The 24,357-nt window shown below is 62.5% G+C and overlaps 12 protein-coding genes across 12 annotated transcripts; 6 read left to right on the top strand and 6 right to left on the bottom strand.

Moving 5' to 3' along the window:
• Positions 1-179: 179 nt before the first annotated feature.
• FA10DRAFT_269803 (hypothetical protein) lies at positions 180-1,072 on the top strand. Its single transcript, XM_025522882.1, has 2 exons — positions 180-660; positions 733-1,072. The coding sequence occupies exons 1-2, from the start codon at positions 244-246 to the stop codon at positions 991-993; spliced, it is 678 nt and encodes a 225-aa protein (XP_025374413.1). The 5' UTR covers positions 180-243; the 3' UTR covers positions 994-1,072.
• On the bottom strand, positions 1,073-3,962 carry FA10DRAFT_281961 (hypothetical protein; the record flags this gene model as incomplete). Its single annotated transcript, XM_025523735.1, has 1 exon — positions 1,073-3,962. The coding sequence occupies one exon, from the start codon at positions 3,960-3,962 to the stop codon at positions 1,191-1,193; it is 2,772 nt and encodes a 923-aa protein (XP_025374412.1). The 3' UTR covers positions 1,073-1,190.
• A 799-nt stretch (positions 3,963-4,761) lies between these two features.
• FA10DRAFT_289283 (hypothetical protein) lies at positions 4,762-6,093 on the top strand (the record flags this gene model as incomplete). The annotated part of the gene is made up of 2 exons (XM_025524274.1): positions 4,762-5,853; positions 5,950-6,093. The coding sequence occupies 2 exons, from the start codon at positions 4,762-4,764 to the stop codon at positions 6,091-6,093; spliced, it is 1,236 nt and encodes a 411-aa protein (XP_025374411.1).
• Positions 6,094-6,826: 733 nt separating this feature from the next.
• FA10DRAFT_281959 (NAD(P)-binding protein) lies at positions 6,827-8,213 on the bottom strand. Its single transcript, XM_025523734.1, has 2 exons — positions 7,584-8,213; positions 6,827-7,481 (listed from the first exon to the last, which is right to left on the bottom strand). Exons 1-2 carry the CDS (start codon positions 8,001-8,003, stop codon positions 6,981-6,983), a joined length of 921 nt encoding a protein of 306 aa, XP_025374410.1. The 5' UTR covers positions 8,004-8,213; the 3' UTR covers positions 6,827-6,980.
• A 273-nt stretch (positions 8,214-8,486) lies between these two features.
• On the bottom strand, positions 8,487-10,187 carry FA10DRAFT_304607 (cytochrome P450; the record flags this gene model as incomplete). Its single annotated transcript, XM_025525373.1, has 1 exon — positions 8,487-10,187. One exon carries the CDS (start codon positions 10,185-10,187, stop codon positions 8,487-8,489), a length of 1,701 nt encoding a protein of 566 aa, XP_025374409.1.
• A 554-nt stretch (positions 10,188-10,741) lies between these two features.
• FA10DRAFT_273410 (hypothetical protein) lies at positions 10,742-11,791 on the bottom strand (the record flags this gene model as incomplete). Its single annotated transcript, XM_025523166.1, has 4 exons — positions 10,742-10,784; positions 10,852-10,986; positions 11,175-11,622; positions 11,698-11,791. The coding sequence occupies 4 exons, from the start codon at positions 11,789-11,791 to the stop codon at positions 10,742-10,744; spliced, it is 720 nt and encodes a 239-aa protein (XP_025374408.1).
• Positions 11,792-12,145: 354 nt separating this feature from the next.
• On the top strand, positions 12,146-13,673 carry FA10DRAFT_198096 (hypothetical protein). The gene has a single exon (XM_025518421.1). The coding sequence runs from the start codon at positions 12,549-12,551 to the stop codon at positions 13,482-13,484; it is 936 nt and encodes a 311-aa protein (XP_025374407.1). The 5' UTR covers positions 12,146-12,548; the 3' UTR covers positions 13,485-13,673.
• An 84-nt stretch (positions 13,674-13,757) lies between these two features.
• Positions 13,758-16,944, top strand: FA10DRAFT_281956 (hypothetical protein). Its single transcript, XM_025523733.1, has 2 exons — positions 13,758-14,975; positions 15,043-16,944. Exons 1-2 carry the CDS (start codon positions 13,863-13,865, stop codon positions 16,786-16,788), a joined length of 2,859 nt encoding a protein of 952 aa, XP_025374406.1. The 5' UTR covers positions 13,758-13,862; the 3' UTR covers positions 16,789-16,944.
• A 75-nt stretch (positions 16,945-17,019) lies between these two features.
• On the top strand, positions 17,020-17,642 carry FA10DRAFT_269799 (hypothetical protein). Its single transcript, XM_025522881.1, has 3 exons — positions 17,020-17,239; positions 17,312-17,415; positions 17,477-17,642. The coding sequence occupies exons 1-3, from the start codon at positions 17,084-17,086 to the stop codon at positions 17,571-17,573; spliced, it is 357 nt and encodes a 118-aa protein (XP_025374405.1). The 5' UTR covers positions 17,020-17,083; the 3' UTR covers positions 17,574-17,642.
• FA10DRAFT_304603 (Thioesterase/thiol ester dehydrase-isomerase) lies at positions 17,582-19,307 on the bottom strand (the record flags this gene model as incomplete). Its single annotated transcript, XM_025525372.1, has 4 exons — positions 17,582-17,798; positions 17,871-18,180; positions 18,240-18,761; positions 18,835-19,307. 4 exons carry the CDS (start codon positions 19,305-19,307, stop codon positions 17,661-17,663), a joined length of 1,443 nt encoding a protein of 480 aa, XP_025374404.1. The 3' UTR covers positions 17,582-17,660.
• A 108-nt stretch (positions 19,308-19,415) lies between these two features.
• On the top strand, positions 19,416-23,649 carry FA10DRAFT_297620 (hypothetical protein). Its single transcript, XM_025524529.1, has one exon. It carries the CDS (start codon positions 19,535-19,537, stop codon positions 23,468-23,470), a length of 3,936 nt encoding a protein of 1,311 aa, XP_025374403.1. The 5' UTR covers positions 19,416-19,534; the 3' UTR covers positions 23,471-23,649.
• FA10DRAFT_269798 (hypothetical protein) lies at positions 23,522-24,213 on the bottom strand. Its single transcript, XM_025522880.1, has 3 exons — positions 24,103-24,213; positions 23,941-24,032; positions 23,522-23,838 (listed from the first exon to the last, which is right to left on the bottom strand). Exons 1-3 carry the CDS (start codon positions 24,159-24,161, stop codon positions 23,645-23,647), a joined length of 345 nt encoding a protein of 114 aa, XP_025374402.1. The 5' UTR covers positions 24,162-24,213; the 3' UTR covers positions 23,522-23,644.
• Between the last annotated feature and the right edge of the window lie 144 nt (positions 24,214-24,357).

The raw sequence follows: 24,357 nt of genomic DNA, 5'->3' as shown, positions 1-24,357 counted from the left end.
AGAAGATGGAGATGGATCCCGAGCCAATGGCGGGCGCTCTATTCTATTCCTCTCGCGCTCACGTGGATAATATTGACGTCAGACACGTGTCTGCGCCTGGCCCTTTCCTCCCCTCCATTCCGGAAAGACGAGGAAGAAACGGGTCGCTCGCCGCACGCACACAGCTACGCCAACTCGACCACACACACACGCACTCTCTTCCTCCTCTTCTTCTTCTTCTTCTCTTTCTGTGAATCAGGAACTATGGCCTCTCGATTCGCCGCACTTGGCCGCACCGCCGCCCGCGCCACGGCGCCCCGACCACCGCGCATGGCGGCGCCGCGGCTGGCGCTGGGCCCTGTTTCAGCGCGCGGCTATGCCTCGGCGACAGAGGCGGCCACGCAGCAGGCCAAGAGCGATGCGCCCTGGGCCATCACCTCGCTCCTCGTCTTTGGCGGCATGTTCATCTACCTCACTGCGCCCCCCAAGGGCGGCAAGAAGCACGGCCACGGCCACGACAGCCACGACAGCCACGGCAAGGCTGGCGAGGACGCAGAGGAAGGCGAGGGCGGCGACGGCGATGAGGAGGAGGGCAAGTCGGGCGCCATGAGCGACGAGGACTACGAGCTCGTCGACAAGGTCGAGGGCAAGCCCGCCGACGATGCGCCGGCAGGCAACCAGGTGAGAGAAGGAGCACTCCCTGGCCGACTGACTTGCAAGGACTGACAGGCTAACATTCATTCTCCTTCCCAGCACCTCGCGTCGCAGAGCATGAGCGCCGAGGAGGGCGCGCACCTGCAGAAAAAGACAAAGGACGCGCCGTCGGGCTCGCGCGACAACATCACCTTCCAGAAGGGCGTCGCCAGCGCCAAGTCGGGCCACCAGGCGGGCGGGACCGACGAGGAGAAGCGCGAGCGGATGCAGAGCAACCCCAAGAAGGTTGTCGCCGAGGCCCACACGGAGCGCGAGAACCAGCGCGCAGGCAAGGAGGAGGCTGCTGCCGACGACGAGTGAGGCAGACAAACAGTGCCGCGATAGAAGTCAAATCAAATCAGTCAATCAACAATTCAATCAATCAATGCAGTCATACGAGCGCATGGAAAAAGACTCCTGTCAATGAGGTGATGCTACTAGTACACTTGTGTTTGTGCTTGAATCTGGCTTGGTGTGCTTGATGTATTAGTCATCGGTCGCTGTTCATGTCGCGCGCTTTAGGTGGTCTCAGGCCGGGGCCGCTTGCTCGCGCGCGACTGCTCGGGCCCGCCAAAGCCCATCTGATCGAGGGTGCGCACCTGGAGCTTGCCCGCGTAGCTGCCGCCCGTGTAGGTGCGCACCGCATACTCAAGCTCGTGTGCGAGGCGTAGGATGGCGTCTTTGGCCCTGGCGCGGACGAGAAAGGCGCCGCGGCCGTCGTGGATGCGTGCCTGGAGCTGGCGCAGCGCCTCGGCCACGTCGCGCACGGCTGTCACCTTGGCCGCGACGCGCCGGAGTGTGTGTGTGCTGCTGCTGCTGCTGCTGCTGCTCGACGACGGTGACGGTGACAGTGACGATGACAACTCCATCTCGGCGATGATCTGGCCACCGTGCCTGCCTGTCCAGAAGCGCTCGACGGCGGCGCGGTAGGCAGCACCGCCCTGCTCTTCATGCAGGTCCCCGCGGGCGACGACGCGGCTGATCTGCAGGGCAACGTCGCCGAGCGCGATGCCGAGCAGCTCGACGCTGGCGGCCACGCCCTCGTAGTCGGCGTCTGCATTGGCATCGGACCCAGCGCCGTTTTGCCGAGGCCCTGCAACGGAGAGGGCATTGATGGCACGGTCGCGCGTGCCGAGGATGCGCACGAGCAGGTGCAGGTGCGCGAGCGAGAGGACAGGGCCATAGCCGTCCGTCGACGTGGGCTCGCCGGCATTGTCGGTGAGGATGCGCCAGGCCACCCAGCGGCGCACCGTGGCCGCACGCAGCGACGCGGCGCGGGGCAGGAGCCGGGCGAGCAGGACGGCCTGGCAGGGCGCGGGCGCGTCCGTCAGCAGCGTCCGCACCCGGTCGGCCAGCAGCTCGTCGGCATCGGATGACGCGCGGGCATCGAGCGCGGCAGGCCAGAGGGTTTCGAGGAGCGCCTCGACGCGCGGCCACAGCGGCTCGTGGCCCGGGTGCGCGCCCGCAAAGGCGACGGCGAGGCCAAGGTCGATGGCAAGCGCCTGCGCCTGCGCGTGGGCCATGTGGTGTGCGACGAGGTGGCCACCGACGGTCTCGGCGATGGCGACGAGCCTCTCTGCGATGCGCAGCCGCTCACCCGAGCGCATGTATGCGCCCTTGTTGTTGTTATCATCTTCGCTGTTGTTGTTGCTTTCCTTGCCAGTGCTGCCTTTGCTATTACTTGTCTTCCTGCTGCTGCCCCTCGTGACGTACCCCTTGTCCTGCCGGTCGTGCTGCACGTCTCGAGTGGCAGCGGGGGGGAGCAGCAGCGACGAGTCGGCGTCGAGGCTGAAGCAGTCTGCGACGACGTCTGGCCGGGCGCCGAGCCGCGTCAGGGCGGCAGGCAGCGCCTCGCCGACGAGGGCCGCGCTTACGGCGAGGTGGTCCACGGCGCAGGGCGCAGCGAGGAGATGTGCGAGGCCGCGGAGGGCAACGGTGGCCGTGGTGCCCGTGGGCGTAAAGAGGGCCGTTTGCATGAGCCACCTGCCCAGCGTCTCGGCCGAGCGTGGGCCCAGTGCGCTCGTCGTCGTCGCAAGCACGCGCGAGTCGACAAGGGCCCTGAACCGGCGCTCGTCGTTGCTCGCCGCGCACAGCTTCAACAGCAGGCGCCCCGTGCTGCTTCTGCTGCTGCTGCTGCTGCTGCTGCTCTCGTCCACGTCCACGTCGGGCCACGCAATGCTGCCCGTCCAGAAGCGCCGCCACCGGTCGTGGCCCGCGTGTGCGGACCCATCCTGCGACACCTGGCGGTCGCGCCGCACGATGGCCAAGGCCTTGTGAGCTGCTTCTGCGTCGCCGTCGTCTTCCATGCCGCCGCCGCTGGCGTCGTCATGGCCTCGGCTCTTGCTTCGTCGGCCGCCGCTGTCATCGCTCGGCGAGGCGGCGACGGCGAGGGCGCGCTCGAGCACCTGCTCCTCGCTCGACCGTGCGCGTGTCCGTGGCTGCGGCGTGTCCCCCTCGTCATCGCTGTCTCGCGCACTATCGCACGAGGCTGCCTCACTTGCGTCCGATGTATAGTCTGTGTCTTCTTCACCGTGGTCACCGTCGCCATCGCCATCATTGGAGCCGGCGTCGGAGCCCTGCGCCTTGGTGCCGCTGTCTGCGAGAAAGTTTGCCTCCCAGATCGCCTTGCTCCTGCGCATCATGTCCAGCAGGTCGCTCATGCCGTCGACATCGGCGCCCTCCTTTCTGCGCCGCTGCTCCTCGGCCACAATCGACCGGATGCTCTGTATGCCCTCGTCGTTGTACTTGTTCCTCCTCCTGCTCTGGCTCGTCTGGGCCGCCGTCGTGGCCAGGCCCGACTGCACCGCCGCCGACAGCTTCGCCTCGGCCAGCAGCCGCTTGCCGTTCGACGGTCTCTCCAGCGAGGGGCGGAAACGGTAGGCCTCGGTGCGCTGCGCGGCTGCTCTCTTTGTGCGGGCCCGTGCAGCGACGGCGGCCGGCTGCGCAATTGTCTCGATCTGCTCCTCTTCGTCCTCGTCCTCGTCCTCGTCCTCTTCTTCCTCTTCCTTCTCTGCAGACACGGACTTTCTCGCGCCTCGCTTTCGCTTCGCCGTCTGAGCGAGCGATGCGAAGTCGACGTCGCTCAAGTCGTTCTCATCGTCGTCGTCGTCGTCGTCGTCGCCGACGCCGTCGCCATCGTCCAGGGCGAGCGACTGCGATCGCCGGCTCTGCCTCTGCCGCTCCTCCTCGGCTGCCTTCTCCCTGGCCCGCGCAATGATGGCCTCGATGCGCGACGGTGCACCATCCTTGGTGCGGGCGCCACTCCCCTCGCCAAGCGATGCATCCGTCATGGGGCCAAACCGCTACACGCTCTATTTCCAAGCCTGTGCGCAAGGACGGACGTGCAACGCAACGCGTGCGACACGAACTTTTGAAATTGCAACGAAAGAACAACACGGAGATTGAAAGGGCTCACGTGGCAGCTGACCTTCCCCCGTCCACCACTTAGTGACAGGCTCTCGATGGCCGCACTGCCACGGCCGGGGGGAAGCCGACATCTAGCTCGATCTGAAAGCCCTACGGACACGTCAATCACGTAAGGACGGACAGGCCAGAGACGGGAGCGTCTATCTAGGCAGATAAAGGACGAGGCAAGGCTAGGGGGGGTTGGATCCGCCGGCAAGTCGACTGAGGCTTTCTAGCACAAATTCCAAGCTTGGGGGTCTTTGAAGTCTGTCTGTCTTTGAATTATTTTCTTTATTTTCCTTCCAATGGGAACTTTCGCTGCGCTAGGATCGAGGAAACGGCAGCTGTGTTTGACATTGCTCGGCATCCTAGTGTAAAAACAGCAGCAGCGATAGCAAATCTGTCCTTCAACTCACGCTCACGCTTCACTCACGTCACTCTCCCCCCTTCAACTCCTCCCCACTCCCCTCCCCCCTTCCCCCTCCCCGTCCCTTTCTCACCACTGACTCGTCTCGTCTCGTCTCATCTCATCTCCCATCTCGTCCCGTCTCTCCACGCTCGTTTCACTCTCACACTCGTTTTCACAAACACGCTCCTTTGCAACTGCGTCTCCATTCTCGCACGACTTGCCTTGTTTTGACGTTCGCACAGTAAAAGCCTCGACAGAAGCCAAACCCAGACACCATGCAAGTTTTGCGTCTCTCCCTCCTCCTCGTCGCCGCCGCCGCGCTGAGCTGCAGCTATGCCCTGTCCGAGGGCCAGAGCGAGCCGCTGCTCCGGCGGCTCAAGGTGCTCCACCACCGCGAGGCGCTTGTGTCGCGCGGCAAGAACGGCTGGAGCTCGGTGCAGTACCCCAAGGGCGCCGTCGAGGCCGACATTCCCGTGCGCGGCGGCAGCCTGCGCCTGTTTGCCATGAGCAAAAAGGGCCTCGACCACAGCAAAATCAAGCGCGCCGTCTTTGTCATCCACGGCCAGGGCCGCGACCCGTGGAACTACTACAGCCACATGACGGCTGCCCTCAACGACGCCGTGGCCGACGGTCTCGTCAAGAAGGAAGAGGTTGGCATCTGGGCCCCCAGCTTCTGGGACACGGCCGACACGGGTGCCTTCCCGTACGACGAGAACACCAAGACGGCCACGTCCAACATCATGGCTTGGCACGGCAGCGACTGGGTCGACGGTGCGGCCAACAAGATTCCCAAGACGGACCAGGGCGTGTCCTCGTTTGAGGTCCTCGACGATGTCGTCTCCTACTTTAGCAACAAGGCCCTCTTTCCCAAGGTGGAGACCGTCGTCCTCGCCGCCCACTCGGCTGGCTCCCAGATGCTGCACCGCTACGCACAGCTGGGCAAGGTCCCCATCGCGTCGGGCGGCACCGAGGTGCACTTCTACATTGCCAACCCGGCCTCGTGGCTTTACCTCGACGAGCGCCGGCCCGAGAAGGGCATCGGCGGCGCCACGTCGCGCAGCAAGTGCCCCACGTACAACGAATACAAGTACGGTCTCAACGACATTAACGAGAACCTGCCCTACGGCCCCGTCTCCGACGCTGCGTCCATCTACAAGCGCTACAAGTCGCGCTACGTCCACTACCAGCTCGGCACCGGCGACCACGCCCAGGGCAGCGCCGCCTGCGAGGCTGGCGTCCAGGGCGAGAGCCACCTGACGCGCGGCGAGATCTACCAGGCCTACCTCCAGCTCCTCGGCTCCTACCCGAAACGCCACACCATCGACTACGTTCCGGGCATCGGCCACGACGACAAGGCCATGTTCTCTGTGAGTTTCTGTCTTCTTTTCCTCCCCAGCTGTGGTGCCGTGGCCGTCGTTGTCGTCGTAAGCTGTTGCTGATCTGATTGTCTTGCCCGTCGACAGTCCACCGAAGGCAAGTACCGGCTGTTTGTGCAGAACCAGTCGCAGGGCAAGACGCGCGCCTCGACGATCCCCAAGGGCTACTCCAACGGCCGCACCGTCACCTTCACCGGCTTCTCCAAGAAGGCCGCCGACAACATGCCCTGAGCTGCACCCATCGCCGCCGCCTTGCATTGACCGACCCCTTTTCTCATCTCACTCTTTTTTGTTCCTTTCTTTCTCTCACCTCTTGTGTGTGTCTGTATAGATTTCTCTATCTCGAAATGGGATTCTCTCTCTTGGCATTGTCCATCTTCTTCTACGATACGTGTGGCCATGACGCAGAATGCATCCAACCATTTCCTCGGAGATGGGTTCGAGCCAGCGACCAGGTGACTCGGACGGTGGACGGTGACTTTTTTTGGACGCGTCATGCAGGCACCAAGTCCGCGGGGAACCAGATATTGCCTACAACTAGTAGTCCATATATGCACCGAGGCAGCGCCGATCTCGCTTTGACCCTCTCTGGCTTTGGCTTCGATGCTGCATTCGTCCCTTTCTCTGGTTCTTGTCTTGACGCTTTGCTCCGGCCTTGTCGTGACTTGTGCTCTGACTCTGAGTTGACTCCTGCCCGTGGAATGAATGCATGAACAATGGGCATGATTGAGGAGCACATGGTTTGCGAGAAGGTAGAGGAGGAGGGTGGTGGCATATAAAGGCCTGAAGCTGGTTCGGTGGTGGTGCCTCTCATCAGCGAGCTGCAAGGCCTTGATGAGGTAAGTGCGAGATCTGGAGAGAGTCCAAGGGAGGAGCCATGATGCCACTTTATGATAGGAACATGCCGACATCGTCAGACCATACCATGATCTCAGACACATTCCAAAGAAACTTCCTGAAGCTCCCCTTCTAGACTCTTGCGTTGACACTATTCTGGAAAAGAGGTGCTAACAGCTATGATCTTCCAAGCAAATCGGAGAAAATTCTGCACAGAAAGCACGACGCAGGGCACATCTCATAGCAGATGGGGTCGCAATCACAAGAACACGCTTCTAGATCTACTGCTTGTCTGACGCGGCGCGGCGGTCGGCCAGGATGGTGTCGACGATGCTTTCCTTTGGCTCAAAGTGGACGAGCGCATTGTCGTTGTTCTCGCCGCCACCATTGCCAGTCTCGGCGACGAGCTTCAGCCACGGTAGCATGCTCTCAAACATGTTGCTGAAATCGACATTGCTGGCCTTCTCCTTTGCCTCCTCGATGGACATGTTGTCTTGCTTGAACTCGCCGCTGCCGAGCTTACCTGCCAACTCCTTGAGGATCTCGTTGGGGCTCTTGAGCTGGCTCACGACGCGCAACGTGCGGTTCTCGAGCTGCGACGGCGCGAGATTGGTAAAGGCGGCCGCGACGAAGCGGCCAATGTCGCCATAGCCCGTCGAGATGAAGGGCGTGTCGCCCTTTCCGACAAAGCTCGCCGTGTGCGTGTCAAAGTCAATGCTAAGCAGCATGGGCACATAGGCGGTAAAGATGCCCGTCCAGATGCCGAGGAAGGGCAACTTGAGCTATCATGAAAATAAAGGGTGAGAGGAGGACCAAGGAAGATGGTGTTTTACGTCAGCGCAACTGCGTGGAGAGGAGCGGAGAAGCCATTCGTCAGTACGAACCTCGTTCTGCAGGTACTTGTGGTAGTCGAGCTCGGCATTTGCGATCGGGTGTACGGCGATGTCGTTTCGCTCTGCAACGCGCTCCATGTCAAATGACCAGTCGTTGGGCACGAACAACTTCACGCCGGCCTTCTTAGTCGCTCGTGCCAGACGCTTCGGCAGGTCCTGGTCTGCGAGGATGGCAGTGAAGGCCAGGGCATCAATGACGACATCATGGCCCTTGAGCACCTCGACGAGCGCCGATTCGTCCGAGTAGTCGGCCGCCGTGTAGACGATGTTCTTGTCCGACGACGGCTTTGCAGTGCGCGAGAGAACGGTGACTTGGAAACCTGCGGCGGCGAGGGACTGGGAGATGGGCAGGCCGATCTGGCCGGTACCACCTGCGACCGCGAAGCGCTGGTGCCTTTGGGCGTTGGTCATCGTTCACTAGGAGGCTAAGAGGTTGGGGATTGTTGTTGTCTTTGCAAAAGCTGTTGGCCTTAGAAAGCCCTCTTTATATACCTTCTCGTCACCGTACCATTCGTGCTCGTTGCGATCAAGAGTTACGGCCGCAAGACAGAAGTACCCTTCCTGGGCCACATTCTGCCTATGGCCGACACGACGAGAAGCGCCAAGATGAGAAGTTCCAAGGAATCATGGTTTCTAGACATGTAAGCTGACTGCTGACACTTTAATTTTTCTGCAGATGCAGGCAAGTTGCCCGGGAAAACCCTAGAGTATAAATAAAGTGTTGGATTCTTCGTATGCATGTCAGCAGGGTTTCCCGCGATGCAATGTCTACCCAATCTCGGAACCCCGTCAGCAAGGAAAAGGCAGGGAGTCCGCACGATGTCAGAAACCGAAATAAAGTATTGAATGATGACCAGCGGAAAATGATGGAGGATGGATACAAGGGGAAATGGACTACCGTGCCCGCCTGCTCAGGACCATCCTGATCGGCGCGGTCCTCGTCATGGTGAATGTGTCCTTGATGCACTCTCGCACGTATTTTTCAGGGTCGAAGCCCGGGGCGAAGTTTGCATCGAAGCGGCCAATGAAGTTGGCGAGCATCAGCCGCATCTCCATCCAGGCCAGCTTCTTGCCCACGCAGCCCGTCGGTCCGTAGCCAAAGGGCATGAAGGCTGCCGCCTCGAAGCGCTCCTCCTTGGACGGGTCCACGAAGCGCTCGGGCCGGAAGGCGTCGGGGCTCGGGGAAAAGTTGCGCGGGTCGTGGTGCAGCGCCGTCGTGGGCACCGACAAGATCGTCGCGGGTGGGACGACGACCGTCGAGGCCGAGTGCTTGAGGTTGAGAACCAGGCTTGAGGAGGCGCCCGAGGGTGACTCGCGCTGCAAGCCCGACGCCACGGGCGGGTAGAGGCGCATCGTCTCGTTGAGAACGGCATTGAGCCAGACGCATTCCTTGGCCAGCTTGTCAAAATCCAGATCGTGTTCTTCCTCTTCATAGTCGTGTCCAAAGACGTCGTGAAGCTCCTTGCGAACCCTTTCCAGGACGTCGGGGTGCTTGACTAGGTGGAAGATGACCATGGCCAGAACCGACGACGTGGTGTCGCTGCCGGCGACGACGACGAGGCCGGCGTCGGCATTGAGCTCATTCCAAGTGTGCTTCCATCCCGTCGCCTTGTCCTCGCCCAGCAGGTGCGTAAAGATGTCGGCACGGTCGTCGTCGCCGCGCTTCTTCTCGGCAGAGCGGCCGACACGCTCGCGCAGAGCTTCCTCGGTGAAGTCCTCAAAGTCCTTGATCGGATTGGGCGCCACGCGGGCCACGGCCGAGAGATAGGGCACGGCGCCGAGGACCATGATGGCCTGCATGGCGCCCTCGAGGAGCTCAATGGGCTTGCTGAACGACCCCTTTCCTATGAGATCAAACGAGCGACTGAAGCCGAGCTCGGACATGACATCAAAGGCGTAGAATTGGCACCACTGGTCCATCGCCACCTCGCCCCCCGTCCGGGCGTCGAGCTGGGTGAGGAGCTTGCGCGTCGTCTGTCGCAGCTGTGCCTCGTACGAGCGCAGTGCCGCAACGCTGAAGCCGGCGTCCCAGATGCGCCGCCTGCTCCGGTGGTCGCCGGTGTCGATGGTGACGTGGAGACTGAGGCTGCGGGGGCCCTTGCCGCCGTGGGCAGCCGTGTACCAGGGGCCCTTGCGGCAGGCGCTCTGCCCACCGAGGATCTGGTTGATGGCGCCTACATCGTTGATTGACAGCTCGCGGGGTCCGACGCGCACAACGTCGCCGTAGGTCGCATGGAGCGAAGTAACCTTGGCCGGTCGCTGGCCCGCCAAGTCGGTGGGCACCCAGGCCCACTTGGACAGCGCCAGCGACGAAGGGCCCTTGAAGGAGCGCAAGCGGTGGAAGAAGAGGCGATAGGCGGCAATGCTTGACAGCAGCGACGCTGTGTAGGCCGTCTGGAGCACGGCAAGTGAGACGATCCAGTCGAAGGGCGAAGAGGATGGATGGGAGGTCGCTGCGAGGAAGAGATAGGAGAGAGAGCCGACAAGGTAGACGGCGAGGACTGTGGGCGCGCTCGGCTCGTAGTTTGCGTAGAAGAGATGCGAAACGAGGGCCAAGCCTACGCTGGCCTGCACATCGAGCAGCGTTGGAAGCATCGTTGTCACCAACCTTCCTGGCAGAAGAAGATAGAGGTTGCGACGGACAAGCTATAAATGTTGGCCTTTGCGGGGTAACTGCAGACGAGCCGGTTAGCTAGCCGGTCGGGCCCATCGGGGTGGCTGCAATTACTAACAAATGGTCGAGCTAGCGTTTAGTGTGGGCCCAGAGCTTGGCGCGGGGACGGATGTGCGCTAGCTTGCCGTGTCAAAATTAGAGCTCGTTGACGGCTCGGCTTGCTTAACCGGCTCGTTCGTGTCTGGCATGGCTTGCGGTGCATCGACCGGCTCGTTGCAGTGAGGGCCGCTGCTGCGAGGGACGTCACAGCAGACTTTTTCCTGCCCGTTCCGGAGCTCAGCAAAGAGAAGTGACAAATGGACAGGGGCCAAAGCAACAGCCGCAGAGCCCCACATCCGTGATGGGGTCCTGCGCTGGGCACAGACGGGACGCAAAGAATGCGGGGATGCCACCAAGCAGCAGCTGTTTGAATTGCAAGACCAAATTTCGCAATAGTAGACAATGTCTGGACTCGACAACAAGGTGTGAAGCGATCTTAGTCCTTGACGGAGAGATCGCCGACGGGGAGCGTGAAGTAGCTGGTGATTGTAACTGTGTGTCAGAAAGGCAGTCTGTGACAAGAGGGCAACAACAAGAGAGACCCACCTGGTGTTCTTTGTGAGGAATGAGGCGGTACCGACATAGTAGGCGACAAAGGCCGTCGCGACGCCCAGTCCTCCTCCTGCCTTTTCGAACGAGGCATTGCCCGTGTATGCGTGCGCGGCCAGCATGGCAAAGGTGCTGCAGAAGAATTCGTCAGCGGTCAGAAGAGAGAATGGTGAGGAAAGATGAGGGGATCAAACGTACAGGTCGAGGAGTACAAGTAGGAGAATGATTGCAATGCTGCTCCTGAGCGCCGAGAAAAGGACTGAACGGGGAGCGATGGCAAGTCAGGCACAAAGTAGAAAGGAAAGCTCCCCAAAATTGACAATAACTCACACACAGTCGTGATGCCGAACCAAATCCAGAGGAAGAGGCCAACGGCGTTGTCAAGCTCAGCTGCAGCTAGTCCCTGCGCCGAATAGATGTTGGGCTGGCCATCGTACGTGCCCGTGAGGCCAAAGAAGGGGATCTGGATGATGCTGTAACCCCACCAGAAGCAGCCGTAGGAAACAAAGAGCGTCGCTCCAAACGTGTTTCCGCTGGCAAACTCCCACAGGCCGGCCAGGAGCTGGGCGAGGCCACCAAACATGATCGAGATGGTGAGGACGCCATTGGGCGTCTCGATGCCCGCGACATGCAGGTTGTAGAAGGAGAGGAGCAGCGTCGTCGTCGCGAAGCCGTAGGCGCCCGACGGCAGCGGGTTGGCAATCTTGCGGTGCGACGATGCCACAGCAATAAGGTCGTCGTTGATGGGATGGCCACCGGGCGTCAGGCCTGTTGTCATGCACTTCAACATCAGCCTCAAAGCAACTTTAGTCTCGCACACACATCAATGCAGATCCCACTCACTCTTGCTCATGGGCGCGCCCTGGTAGTCTGGCGCGACGTGCGGCTCGCCCGTGGGCGAGTACTCGGCCTTGTTGTGCTCAGCTGCAACAGACATCGCAAACGCTTACTCTGGTCTGGGGGAGGATGAAGTGTTGGAAAGAGGGGACGAATTCACTCGAGCAAGATTTGCGGGGAAGGGGGGAAAGATCTCTTCTCAGAAGGGTGGCCTGCTTATGATGCGCTTTGAGCCTTCGATACTGGACCCTCGCCCCCTGTGGCTCTCTCTCTCTCTCTCTCTCTCTCTCGCTGGGAGACTGTTGTGCTCCAGGCCAACTCCACATCCAGAGGAAGCCATGAACAAATTCAAATCCCGCTCGTGTAGCCGGGTGTAAAGCGGGGTAGCATGCACCTTGGCCGGCCACCGCGCGACGCGTATTTGCAATGCATTCATTCATTCCAACACGGAAGACACCCGGGATTTTAGATCTGTGGCTAGGAACCGGCAAGCATCACGGCCGGTCCTCTCACTTTTCCAGTCCTCCTTCCCCAGATCGGTGGGAACCGCCACAAAGCGCTGCTGTTCTCGACCCACATTGGCCCCCTTCCACTTTACATTCCAAACACCGACGGCCACAGAGGGACACCCCTGGTGTGAAGATGAACGGATATCGCGCGCAGATGTGGGGGCCATCCTCCCTGCTCCCAAGGCCAAGGCCTGCTCTGAACGACCGGTTGGTATGGAATAAAGCAACCACCTCTTCTTCTCCCCCGCAACCCTCTTTTCTTGTCTTTTCCCAGCCATCTGGATATCCCTGCGCAATTGGCATCTCCCCCTCACACCTCCTCCTCCGCCAGCACCGTAAAGTAAGATCATGTCCAAGCCATACGCCAAGCCGAGCCTGCTGGAGCAGTTTGGCCTCAAGCCGGACCCAAACAAGCTCGAGCACTCACAGTCGGGGGGCAATCGCCTGACCAAGGTCTACACGACCGGCGGCCACCCGATGGACTCGTCACAAAAGGGCTTTCCCGTCTACCACCGCAGGATTGGCAATCCATTCCCGCTCGTCGCGCTGGCGATTGGAACGTCGCTCATGATCATCGCGCCGATCCTCCTTGGGGTGCGAGGCCTCACGCAGCTCAACATCTTCATGGCCATTGGTTTGCCCCTCGGATGCGTGGGTAACTTCATCGCCTCGATGTTTGCCTATGCCGAGGGCAACACCTTTACCGCCACGCTAGGCTCTGTCTTTGGCGGGCTCCTCGGTGGCCTCTCAATCGCCTTTCTCCCGTGGACGGGCATCCAGGCAGCATACATCGGCAAGGCCGCTTCGCTCGAGGAAGGCATTTTGGACCTCTACAAGGCTCTCTCGCTCCTCTTCTTCTGCGCCATGATTCCCGTCTTTCTCGTCTTCCTTGCCTCGTTCAAGACGGCCATGCCCATTGCCGGCGGTGCACTCATGATCGTCATTGCCGTCATCCTTCAAGGAACCAACTACCTGCATTACCCCATGTTGGAGCTGCAAAAGGGCTGCGGCGCCCTCTTCTTCATTGTCGGCATCGTCCTCTGGTACCTTGCCGTGGCAATCATGAACCAGGAGGAGGGCGTTCCGGTTGTGAGTCTGAACAGCTGCTCTCTCTCGATGTTCCTCCTTCCCAAGCTAATGTCTTCACCAGCCCGTCTTTGCGCTGCCTCGGCACGACGACTGATTGCGCTCAACGTACCCCACCTTGCTTTCTTCATCATATCCTCTCCTCTCTCTTTTCTTTTTCCTCTCCCTCCTCTTCTCTCCTCCTTGTGCGCAATATAAAGTCAGAATGTGCCTCACCCGTCCTCCCTTTTCTAATGCGCGTGCTGCAGAGAAGTGTAACAATCAGGTGGCTTTCCGATTTATTTGCCTATCGGTCGCTCAAAGTAAGCTAATGTGGCGGAAAACGAGGTGTGACCATCCTCTATTCTTCGTCTCGTTAGTTTCTGCCTGAGTTTAGCGGTAGATGACTTCATTTACCCCGCTTACATCTTGCACCCAAAAAAAATCAAGAAGATAAAATAGAGGAGGAAAAGAGTGAGAAAAAAGCGAAGAAAAGAGCGAAGAAAAAGCAAAGGCGATTTAAGATGAAACAAATCGGGGAACTCGACCCGACGTCCATCTCAACTCGCATGTCGGAAGCAGGGCGCTAAGAACGACATGGGGACGCAAAAGGGAAAGAAGAGGGAACAGGACGATGCGCGGGGCTCGTCGCTTTCCAATGACTCAAGCCGGTCAGCCGACGAGGCTGATGGGCCGCCGGCAGCGGCCGGTGGGCCAAACGACGAGCGGAGGCATGACGACAAGAAGCATAAGCAGAAGAAGAGAAGGGGTGCAAACGCCTGCGTGATTTGCCGTCGGCTCAAGATGCGCTGCGTGCCGCTCGAGCCCGAGCTCGCTGATCGCGATAACCCCGGTCCTCCATGCCAGCGCTGCGCCCGGCTGGGCCACGAGTGCCGCTTCGACTCGCTGCCGCGCGGCATGAGGGCCCAGCAGGCGAGGCTGCTGCTGCTCCAGCAGCACCTCCAGCGCGAGGCTTCTGCGCCCCCGCCGGGTTCGTCCGTAAATGTGGCAGAAGGCAAAGACAAGGAAGGAATGATGCTCTTGGCGAAGCTCGAGGAGGCACGGAGGCAGCTCGAGGCCCACAATGCACGGCAGCAGGCGTCCCGCGCTCCTGCAGGGTCAGAGGCGGAGGTAGCCTTGCAACAGCAGCAGCAGCAGCAGCAGCAACAACAACAACAACAGCAAAAGCCGTGGCTGGCGACGACAGGAGCGACACAGGGCAATCAGACATCGCCGGTCAGTTCCAACTCCGGCGGCTCAGCCTGGACGGCAACGGACACGCCCTGGATTGAGCATGACGGCGTTCACTGGCCTTTCGCCTCCTCTTCCTTGACGACATCGGTGACGGGCGCATCCCAAGAGCTTCCCTTCCAGACTGTTATTCCCGGTGCAGGCGCAGGCTCAGGCTCGAGCACCAGCTCGGGTCCCCAGTCCCGACGCGAGAGCCGGCAGAGAGAGAAAAAGAGGCGCAAGCTAGGCCCGCTGCTGCCGTCTGACAGCCTCATGGACCCTCTCGGCATGCTGGCCGAGGCTTCGCTGGGCAACGATGGCGACGAAGCCAAGATTGGTGGCGACGAAGACGAGGAGAAGGGCGGAAAGGGATTGGTGAATGCGACGACGCCTGTCGCTGCCGCTGCGGCGGCGGCCAATGCGGGGCAAGAGGTGACGAGCGAGCGATACTTTCGACGGAAGAATAAGGCAGCTCCATTTGTGAGTGGCCAAGAGGCAGAGGAAGAGAGAGAGAGACAGAGAGTGAGACTGAAAGATGGACCCACAGCGGCGGGGCAACGAAGAGTGTCACGGTCACCGCCTGCTCGAGTCGGGCCTGCTGTTGTGGGCAGACGTGTGCACCTTCTTTGACGTCTTTTTCGACCGCTGTGCCCAGCACTTTCTCCTCCTCGACGCCAATTTCCACACGCCGGACCTCGTCGCCAGTCGGTCGGCCTTTCTCCTCGCCGCCATCTGCACAGTGGCGAGCCGGTACGTGGGCGACGAGAGGCGCGCGGGGCTGAATGGCGAGTGCTTCGACGAGGCCACGCGCCTAGCTGCCCAGTGCCTAACCAAAGGCACGAAGAGCGTCGAAATTGTGCAGGGCCTGCTGCTCCTATCGATGTGGATGCCTGCCTCCAAGCACTGGGAGGACGATCGCGCATGGGTATACAGCGGCCTGGCGATGCGCATCGCCACCGACCTCGGCCTGTCGTACCACCAGGGCGCCTTTGACGACATGCCCTACGACGTGCGGCTCGAGGTGGTGAATCGGCAGCGGACGTGGCTGTGCTGCTACGCCGTCGACAAGAGCTTCTCGGCCCTGATGGGCAAGCCAGACATGCTCCACGACGACGACCTGATCGTGCACTGCCGCTGGTGGTGCCTCAGCGCTAGCGATGGGCGCGAAGACGAACGGCTTGCTCGGCCATGGCACGCCGCCATCGCAGCCTTTGTCGACCTGCTCCGCACGCTGTGCAGGCAGCTCAAGCACCTCCGCTCATGGAACCTTTCCCGGCCGACGACGACGACGACGATGACGATGATGGCCAAGACGACCACCACCACCAAAGCGGGGTCCACTCACGAGGACGATGGACACGATGCCAAAATGGTCTCCATCAACATCTTCAACGAGGAGCTCGACGAGTGGAACAGCTTCTGGAATTCGCGCAAGCTCTTTACGCTGCCTGAACGATGCAAGACTGCCGAGCTGGACCGCGATTCGAAGCTGCTCCTCTCGCTGCACCAGCAGTGGCCTCTCCGGCTGAGCTATGCAAGGCTCATTGTCAACTCCTTTGGCCTGCAGCATTGCCTCAATCGCCAAAAGAGGCGAGGCAAGGAGGGTGTCGATGTAGGGCTTTTCTTTGCCGTCTGCTGGCGATCGGCACGCGGTGTCATTCTCGCCGCCAAGGACGGCATGCGTGGCTCGCTGCGCTGGGGCGCAGACACGCAGCTCGTCATGGTTACATACGCCAGCGTCTTTCTCCTCAAGCTCGTGCGCAGCCAGGCCAAGCTGGCAGAGTATCACAACAAGGCCGAGGCTATCGCCCTCGTCCGCGATGCCGCCGACCTGTTGGGCAGCCTTGCAGCGGGCAAGACGCACACGGCTACACTCTATGCCAGTTTTCTGCGCTCGCTTCTCGACGCACAGCCCCAGGCAGACACTGACGCCACGCAAGAGCAGCAGCAGCAGCAGCAGCAGCAGCCCACGCCGACGCAGCCACATACTGCACCGACCATCCCCACCACCGCGGATAGCTTCGACATGCCGTTGAACGGGCCCGACACGTTCAATTTCCTTGCGGCGCAGTCCCAAGACGACCCGGCAATCTCGGCAGAGTGGATCTCTAGTCTCGAAGACCTGCCCGCGTTCCACAATACGCTAATGAACCTGCCAGAGGACGGCATCCTCAACGACAGCTTCTGGTCCGAGCTGCTGCCCTCCTACGGCTATAGCCAGCCGCATCCCTACGACGCTGCCCCTTCTGCATTGCAGCCCGTGAATCTGCCTTTTCAGCATTCCAGTACTTAAGCGCAGACGTCCTTCATAGCCAGCCCACTTCGGAGCCAGCCCCCTTCATAGCCAGCCCCATTCGTAGCCAGCCCCCTTCATAGCCAGGCCCTACTGTATCATAGCATAAGCCTCATCGCACCGCAACATTCATGTCGTGACCTGAGCCAAGTGCAGAGACGCGCTTACATAAGCCACGCGAATTAGACTCGATCCAACGCAGCGCGCTCTCACTCTCTCTCTTGGAACTAGGACCTTCTCTCCTTCCTTTTTCTTCCTCCCAAACGACGTGCGCCCCTCAAAGAGCAACGCGGCCATGTCGAGCAGCCCACCACCTTCTGCCCTCGCGCGGCTCGTGCTCGGCCTCGGCGCCCTCGTGTTCCTGCATGGCGCCTACTCGACGTACGAGCATCTTGCGCTGCGCAAGTCGCTCGGCCTCGCTGCCGACACCTCCGAGGCTGTCCCCTTTGACGTGCGTGACTTGTGTCACTTGCTTGTCAGAGAAGCTAGGCCGCTGACAGTGTCTTTCCCCGTGTGCGAGCAGATCAAGGCCGAGACGCTCGTGGGCCTGCTCGTCGTGCTGCTGGGCACCTGCCTGACAGCGAGCCCGCTCAAGGAAGTGACATGGGCGAGCGAGTGGAGCAAGCGGTGCGTCTCGCTCTTTCTCCTCCTCTTTCTAAATCAGAAGCTGACTGAGCTCATCAACCAGGACCATCGACGAGGTCGACGCACGGCCGAGCTTCATCACGTTCCAGCACCGTGGCCCGCTCCTCTTCGCAGCCTCGTCGGCCGAGGCAGCAAAGTAGACGACTCTCTCCTCCTGTACTTTTACTACAACTACATCATCACAATGGTCATGCACCATCTCAGAGCAGGGGGTGTGTGACGGCATCTCATTGCATCCGGTAGATCCGCCGCAGCTCCTCGCCCAGCTCGAAGCGGCGCCTGCCCTCGATCCAGGCCATGCTGTCGCTGTACGACTGGGGCACCACGCGCTTGTGCGCGGGGCCAATGTCGAAGCTGAAGTGGAACTGGTGTATGGATGTGCTTTTGGTTCAGCGAGAGAGAGGAGAGAAAGGCCAAAGAAGAGAAGGTAGACCCACGGTGTTGCTCTTGTTTCGCTCGCCCGTCTCCACGTCGACGACCTCGGCAAGGACGACGACGCTTGCGATGCTGCTCCCCTCTTCTCCTTTGCCTTTCCCTGCGCTCTGCTGGCCATCCGCTGCTGCTTCTGCCGCCGCCGTGCTGGTGTAGGTCACGTGCGAGGTGAGGCTCAGGACGGCGCCGATGGGCACGGGCAGGTGGAAGGAGAGGGCGTCGAGGGAGAGAAAGCCGACGGGCCGCTGGGCGAACATGGCTGCGCCCATCCACGCCGTCTCGTAGGCGGCGCGCATGAGGAAGCCGCCAAAGACTCTGAAGTAAGCAGCTGTCAGCTCGCCCGCTTCCATCTTGATAGTGTCACTGCAACCCACTTCATGTGCACGTTGCGCTGCTGCGGGTGCATGTGCATGACCGTGTCGAGCATCGTGTCCTGCATCTCGACCGTCTGCATCTGCTGTTCCTGGCGGCCGGGGAGCCAGATGTCGTGGAGGAGGGCGGCCTCGTCGGACGTGGGCGGGACGCGGTCGAGCGAGGCCTTTGCCTCGAGCTTCTTGCGCGACTTGTGCGCAGCGCCCATCTCAAACAGCCGCGCCTCGGCCTCGCCCCGCACGTCGAGGGGCGCAATCGGCTGCGATTTACCCGTAGCAGCGTTGCGCGTCGCCATGGTGAAGCGGCCCGTGAGGCAGGTCCGGCCCGAGTCCTGCTCCTGGACGGTCACGAGGACCTCCATGCTGGAGGAGCCGACGTAGATGACCATGCCGCTCAGCCGGTAGTCGCACTCGGTCTGCAGCCGCTCGAGCAGGTCGAGCCGGTCGACGGAGGCCGTGACGATGAATATCGGGTTCGCGTGGTGGTCTGCGGCCGTCGGCCTGCCGCCCAGGACGTGGGTGTAGCTGTTGTGTATGTCTCTATCAGCGTCCACGGCAAGCAAGCAAAGATGAGCAAGCCAAGCCAGCTTATATGCACCTGATGTCGCCCGCAAGGTTGTCCAGGTCTTCGAAAAGCTTGCCCAGCCGGATCGAGCCAGACGTGGCAATGTACTTTTCCAGCACCTCGGGCCGCGACCGGAAGGGCAGCGAGAGCTCGACGAAGCTGTCATACATGCGCTTGGGCTGCACGAGGCGCCGGTGCGCCTCCTCATCGAGATCATGCGCGCCCTGTGCACCGGCACGCTTGTCTGCCGCTGCTGCTGCGCGTGCCTTGGCCTCGTCGGCCCAGGAGCGTGTGTTGAGCCGCGTGGGTAGCCGTGCAGGACGAGGGGAAGATGCGGCCTGGTCGAGGTGCTCCTGCCGGACGACGTCGGCGAGGTTGATCAGCGTCCGCACGTTTTCTGTCTCCTGCAGCGGCGTCGACGGCGGCCGCGCGGCTGCAGTCGAGTAACGGTAGGCCAGCCACCCTCGTGAGAGGCGAGGCAGGGCCCGCCGCGCGACTGTCTGCATCGTCGCTGTTGTTGTCGTTCTCGTCGCCTGGTCGTTATTCTCGGTGCCTGGATCCTCCTAGTCATCGCACGGACATTTCCGCCAATTTCCTCCACGCGACCTGTCTGCCTGCCCATTTTGACTTTTTCGTGTGTTTTTTCGTCGCCAAATCTCTAATCTTCTCGTTGATTGCTGCAAGAAAGAGGCGCGCATAAACCCCTCCCACCCGATCGTCGCTGTTGCTGCCCATGACAAACGGCCTGGTGGCGCCCTCGGCGCACCTGCACGAGGCCCTCGCCTCGCTGCACCGCGCCTCGGCGCAGTTTGCCAGCGCCGACCCGGGCGCGCGGGCCGAGGGCGAGGCCATCTTTCTCTCGCTGCGCCAGAGCCGGGCTGCCGTCGAGTACGCCTGCTTTGCGCTCGAGCACTCGACCGACGCCTACGTCCTCTTCCAGGCACTCACGTCCATCGTCGCTGCGCTGCCTAACCTGGAACTCGTGCGGCCATCGCCGAGCCTGCCGGACCTGGCCACGCTCTTTGACTTTCTCGCCGCCTTCCACCTCGCCCCGCGCAATCTCCCGTCGTCGTCTTCCTCGTCTTCCTCTTCTTCGCAGGGCCTGCCACGGTATGTGGGCGCACGGTGCTGCCAGGCGCTGGCTGCCGTCGAGCGGCGCACCCTCCAGCTCGAGCTCGAGGCTGCGGTCAGGAAAGCAAGAGGAAGAAGAGACGGCAGCACGAGTAGCAGCAGCAACGGCGACGCTGACGCCGTCGAGGCCGTCCTCGCACGGCACCGGGCCAAGCTCGCATCGCTTCTTACCTTTGATCAGGGGCACGGGCACGAGCAGGGACATGGGCAAGAGCAGCGAGCAGCAACGACGGCGCGGATCGGCATCGCAAAGGCGCTCGTCGACGAGCTGCGGCAGGGCCAGGCGAGGCCGACGATGGAGGCGCGCTGGGTGCGTGCCTTTTGGCAGCTCGAGGTGCAGCCCGGCCTCCTGCAGCAGGTCCTCGCCTCGCTCGTCGCGGCGCTGCACCACGCACCCGCCCTCGACTGGCTCCTCGTCGAGCTGGCCCCGCTGCTGGAGCGCCTGCTCGCGTGGCCTTTCATTGTCGAGGCACCCTACGCGGGCCTGCAGCCCGGCGACGACCTCTCGCTCGACGATGTCCGCCGGCTCCTCGCGGCAGAAGAGGACACTGGCGAGGGCGAGGGCGAGCATGAAAATGAAGACGAGGGGCACGGCTCGTCGGGCGCACTCTCGGCCGCTGCGCTGACGGCAGCCCCGCGGCAGGTCGACGATGCGACGCTGCTCTCGACGGACCTCGTCTCGCTCCTGGGCGCCGTCTATGCGCATGCGCGGGCGATGCATGCGCCTGCGACGCTGCATCAGCTCCGTGCCTGCCTCGTCCAGGCCGCGCGCTTCCGGTCATGCACCCATGCAGCAGGGCACCACGACGAGCAGGTGGCTGCCAGGATGGCCGCCCTCGTCGACGTCTTTGACGGCCTCGTCGCTGCGGCGCTTCCGGCCATCGACGGGCGACGGGGCCTGCGCAGCGACCGGCTTGTCGACGCCTCCTTCTGCGCCCAGTTTGTCGCCGCGCTCGCGCCCCAGCTCGACGCCGTGCCCCTCGGCCGCCTCGAGGCGATGCTGTCGACGCTTGCCCGCGTCACGGCCGCCGCATACAGACTCGTCTTTGGCCTCGCAGATGGCAGTGGCGCCAATGATGCAGACGACGACGACGACGACGAGAGGCAGGCCAGCGACACCCTCGAGGCCGTCCTGGCCGCGTGGTTTGCCATCGTCGACGTCCTCTCCCACGGCGGCACCGCCGACCTGCCCCCGGCGATTCGCTCGGCGCTGTGGACCGGCGTCGTGCAGCCGTACATCGACGGACGCCTGGCCCAGCAGGAGCCCGATACGACAACGGGAGGGCCAGATGGCGACGACGACGAGGAGCAGGGCGAGGAGCAGCAGCCCGACTGGCTCCTCCACGGCCAGGAGCTGCTGCTTGTGGCCAGCCTCGCGCGCCTGGGCGACATCGACGCCTGCCTCGCCCACCTCGCCGCGCTCCTCGACGGCGTCCGCCACCCGCTCGAGCACTTTTATCAGCAACAACAGCAGCAGCAGCAGCAGCACGCCGTCGCCAGCCGCGAACAGCTCGAGGCCGCGTGGGACAAGCTCCACTGGCTCGCCCTCATCGCCGGCCACGTCGTCGCCGACGAGAGCCGCGGCGAGGTGGCGTCGACGCCGCGTGCGATCGCATCGCTTGCAGCCACGCACAGCCTGTGGCACATCGTCGACACGCTCGGCCTCGCGCTCCTCGATGTCGTCTTGCCGCCGCCGCACCAGCAGCAGGCCGACGCATACAGCCCGCAGGTGGCCGCAACGCTCCTCTGGTTCGGCGCCCGCATCGTGCCATCGTACCTACTCGTCTCGCACACGCCCCTCGATGCGCACCTCGATGGTCCCGGGGGTGTGGCTGCGCTCTCGCGCCTCGTCGGTCGCGTCGAGGCCAGCCTCGTGGCCTGGCGTGCCGACGCCGACGTGCTGAGCCAAGCAGCCGCCGTGCTGGCCAGCCTGACGCGCTCGACGGGCGCCATGCAGAACCTCCTCTCGCGGCCCGAGTTTGACCGCCTCGTCGCCACCGTCGTCGCCGGCCTGTCGACGGCCTCCTTTGTCGCCGCCAGCAACGGCGCGCTGCTCGCCGCCGTCGTCGGCTGCATCTATGCTGCGCGCGACTCCAACGTCTCCCACCCGCCCCAGGCCGCCTTTGACCGCATCGCCGCCGCCGTCGATGCCCGTCTGAGTGCCGTCATGCACGACCCGGCATTCACCAGCCATGCGCAGCGGCCCGACGTCGTTGCTGCCCTCGTCGACGGCCTCGACATGCTCGAGGGCCTAGCCATGAGTGCCGCCCACCCGCGCTCGGCCCGCGTCGTCTTTGACTTTGTCGCCCGCTTCCTCGGCTCCTTTGCTGGCCTCGCGCGCCTCTACCGGCGCCGCACCGACGTCGTCGCGCCCCTGCTCCGTGTCACGGCCACCCTGGCCACCCACGTCATCGACCAGCTGGGCGACGACGACGAGGCCGCCGTCGGCGCACGCTTCCACACCACCCTCCTCGGCATCCTCGACGCCATCGACGCCGAGACGCTGGGCCTGGCGCACGCCAAGAAGAGCATTGAGCGCGGCGAGGACGACGCCGCAGAGCCCTACGAGGTCCTCTGCCTCATCCTCGACGTCGTCCAGGCCCTCCTCGTGCCCCCGCTGCAGCCTATCCCCTCGTTTGTCGACAGCGACACGGACCCGGCGCCGGCCGATGCGGTGCAGCGTGCGCCCGACGCTGCCCTGGCCACGCTCGCCGTCCTTGTGCCCCTCGTCGAGCCGGGGTTCAACAAGTCGTCGTCGTCGTCGTCGTCGTCGACACCAACTCCATCACCATCGCCATTCTCGGCCGAGACTGCCGACGCCCTGGCGGTGCCCCGCGTCGTCAACGGCTTCGTCGCCTGCCTCGTCGGCCTGGCCACGCACTTTTCGCCCCGCATCGTCGAGCTGGCCTCGTCGTCGTCGGCAGACGCGACGTCGCACGCCTATGTTGACGCCTGGCTCCGTGGGCTTGCCCTCGTCGTCGCCAACACGCACGACACGCCGCGGCTGACGGACCTCGTCGGCGCCATCGCCGCCCTTGCTGCGCACATTGCCGCCGTACAAGAGCGCATGCAGCAGCCCCACCGCCTCGTCCTCCACCACGGCATCCGCCAGACGTTCCGCGGCAAGGGCCAGCTCGCCGACGTCGTCGAGGCGCTCCTCGCCGTCGTGCTCCGCCTCGCCTTTGTTGAGCCGGCACTCGCGCCCAGCCTCGTGGAGCCGCTCCTCGACGGCCTCGCCCACCTCGCGCGCGCCGTGAGCATGCTCGCACAGGGCCATGCGGGCCAGCGCAGCGCCCGCCTCGAGGGTGCGTGCGCGCGTGCTTTGGCGCAGCAGTCTCCACCTCGTCCACCAAGCCTCGTTGAAGCCGGAGGACAAGGAGACGGGGAGGACCGCGCCGCGAGGGCAAAGCTCGTCGCCACTGTTGGGCCCGTCCTCGACGTCCTCGTCCAGGGCGCAGAGGGCGATGCCCAGGCCCGCATCAGCGTGGCCAAGGCCCTCGTCTGGGACGCACGCGCCCAGCTGCCGTTTGCGCCTTGAATGGCCCATGTACCACCACCGTCACCGTCACCATCTTCATCTCATATTGACTTCTCTCAACTTCAATATTTCACGCTAGCTACTCATGTCCATTATCCATCATCATCATCATCCATCAGCGCGCAGAAATGCCAGACAGCATCACTGCCCAATCCAATTCATCACTGCTGCATCTCATTGCTCCTTTTTCGTCTCTGCTGCTGCTGCTGCTTTTGTCTCGAGCCTTCTTGGCTGGCCTCCTGCTGCCGCCGACGCTGTAGCTGCAGCAGGCGCGTCGCCCTGGTCCTCGAGAAAGGCGGCGACGATGTAGGCGACGAGAACGACGTTTGCGACGAGGGCTGCGAGGCCGCCGGCGTATGTCACGTTTCCTGTGGGGGAGAGACGTCTCAGCGTGGGATCGAGGAGTGGGAAGGAGAGAGAGGGGAAGAAAGGGATGGAAAGGGAGCAAGGTATTGAAGAGAGAGACGCACCTTCGAAGAGGCGCTCGCGCGAGAGGTAAAAGGCCGAGAGGGGCGCTGCGAAGAGGGCGACGCTGAAGAAGGCCAGCTTGTAGTAGACGCCGCTGGGGTGTCAAAGGGGGGGGGCGATTTGGTCAGTATGGAGATGGAGACGGGGCAGGTGAGGAGACGCACACGGCAGGGTCCGGCCCGCGGGGGGCTGCCTTGGACGGCGTGAGCTGGTCCGACGCCATGCCCTTTTGTGTCGCTGGGCTGGCTGCTTCTCTGACGCCGGGCAAGAAGACGTCGGCGGGAAAAACAAAAGAAAGTGGCAGGTGGAGAAGGGCGCGCGCGAACAACAGCCACGTGTGTCCTGCCACTTTTTAGCGACGAAATATTGCGTGGATGGCTGGATTGTGGATGGAGGAGAGGATCTGCGGGATCCGGTCG

Source organism: Acaromyces ingoldii (genome assembly GCF_003144295.1).
Source record: "Acaromyces ingoldii strain MCA 4198 unplaced genomic scaffold FA10scaffold_8, whole genome shotgun sequence".
NCBI classification, from domain to species: Eukaryota; Fungi; Basidiomycota; class Exobasidiomycetes; order Exobasidiales; family Cryptobasidiaceae; genus Acaromyces; species Acaromyces ingoldii.
Note: the sequence above shows the minus strand (reverse complement) of the source record. Positions and strands in the feature narration are given on the sequence as shown.

Coding starts and splice junctions, on each gene's coding strand:
- FA10DRAFT_269799 (XM_025522881.1), top strand. CDS start 17,084: ATGTCGAGCAGCCCACCACCTTCTGCCCTCGCGCGGCTCGTGCTCGGC. Junction 17,240..17,311: donor CCGAGGCTGTCCCCTTTGAC/GTGCGTGACTTG, acceptor GTGTGCGAGCAG/ATCAAGGCCGAGACGCTCGT. Junction 17,416..17,476: donor GCGAGCGAGTGGAGCAAGCG/GTGCGTCTCGCT, acceptor CTCATCAACCAG/GACCATCGACGAGGTCGACG.
- FA10DRAFT_269798 (XM_025522880.1), bottom strand. CDS start 24,161: ATGGCGTCGGACCAGCTCACGCCGTCCAAGGCAGCCCCCCGCGGGCCG. Junction 24,033..24,102: donor CGCGGGCCGGACCCTGCCGT/GTGCGTCTCCTC, acceptor TTGACACCCCAG/CGGCGTCTACTACAAGCTGG. Junction 23,839..23,940: donor GCGCGAGCGCCTCTTCGAAG/GTGCGTCTCTCT, acceptor TCTCCCCCACAG/GAAACGTGACATACGCCGGC.
- FA10DRAFT_281956 (XM_025523733.1), top strand. CDS start 13,863: ATGGGGACGCAAAAGGGAAAGAAGAGGGAACAGGACGATGCGCGGGGC. Junction 14,976..15,042: donor AGAATAAGGCAGCTCCATTT/GTGAGTGGCCAA, acceptor ATGGACCCACAG/CGGCGGGGCAACGAAGAGTG.
- FA10DRAFT_198096 (XM_025518421.1), top strand. CDS start 12,549: ATGTCCAAGCCATACGCCAAGCCGAGCCTGCTGGAGCAGTTTGGCCTC.
- FA10DRAFT_281959 (XM_025523734.1), bottom strand. CDS start 8,003: ATGACCAACGCCCAAAGGCACCAGCGCTTCGCGGTCGCAGGTGGTACC. Junction 7,482..7,583: donor ACAAGTACCTGCAGAACGAG/GTTCGTACTGAC, acceptor TTTTCATGATAG/CTCAAGTTGCCCTTCCTCGG.
- FA10DRAFT_297620 (XM_025524529.1), top strand. CDS start 19,535: ATGACAAACGGCCTGGTGGCGCCCTCGGCGCACCTGCACGAGGCCCTC.
- FA10DRAFT_269803 (XM_025522882.1), top strand. CDS start 244: ATGGCCTCTCGATTCGCCGCACTTGGCCGCACCGCCGCCCGCGCCACG. Junction 661..732: donor ATGCGCCGGCAGGCAACCAG/GTGAGAGAAGGA, acceptor TCTCCTTCCCAG/CACCTCGCGTCGCAGAGCAT.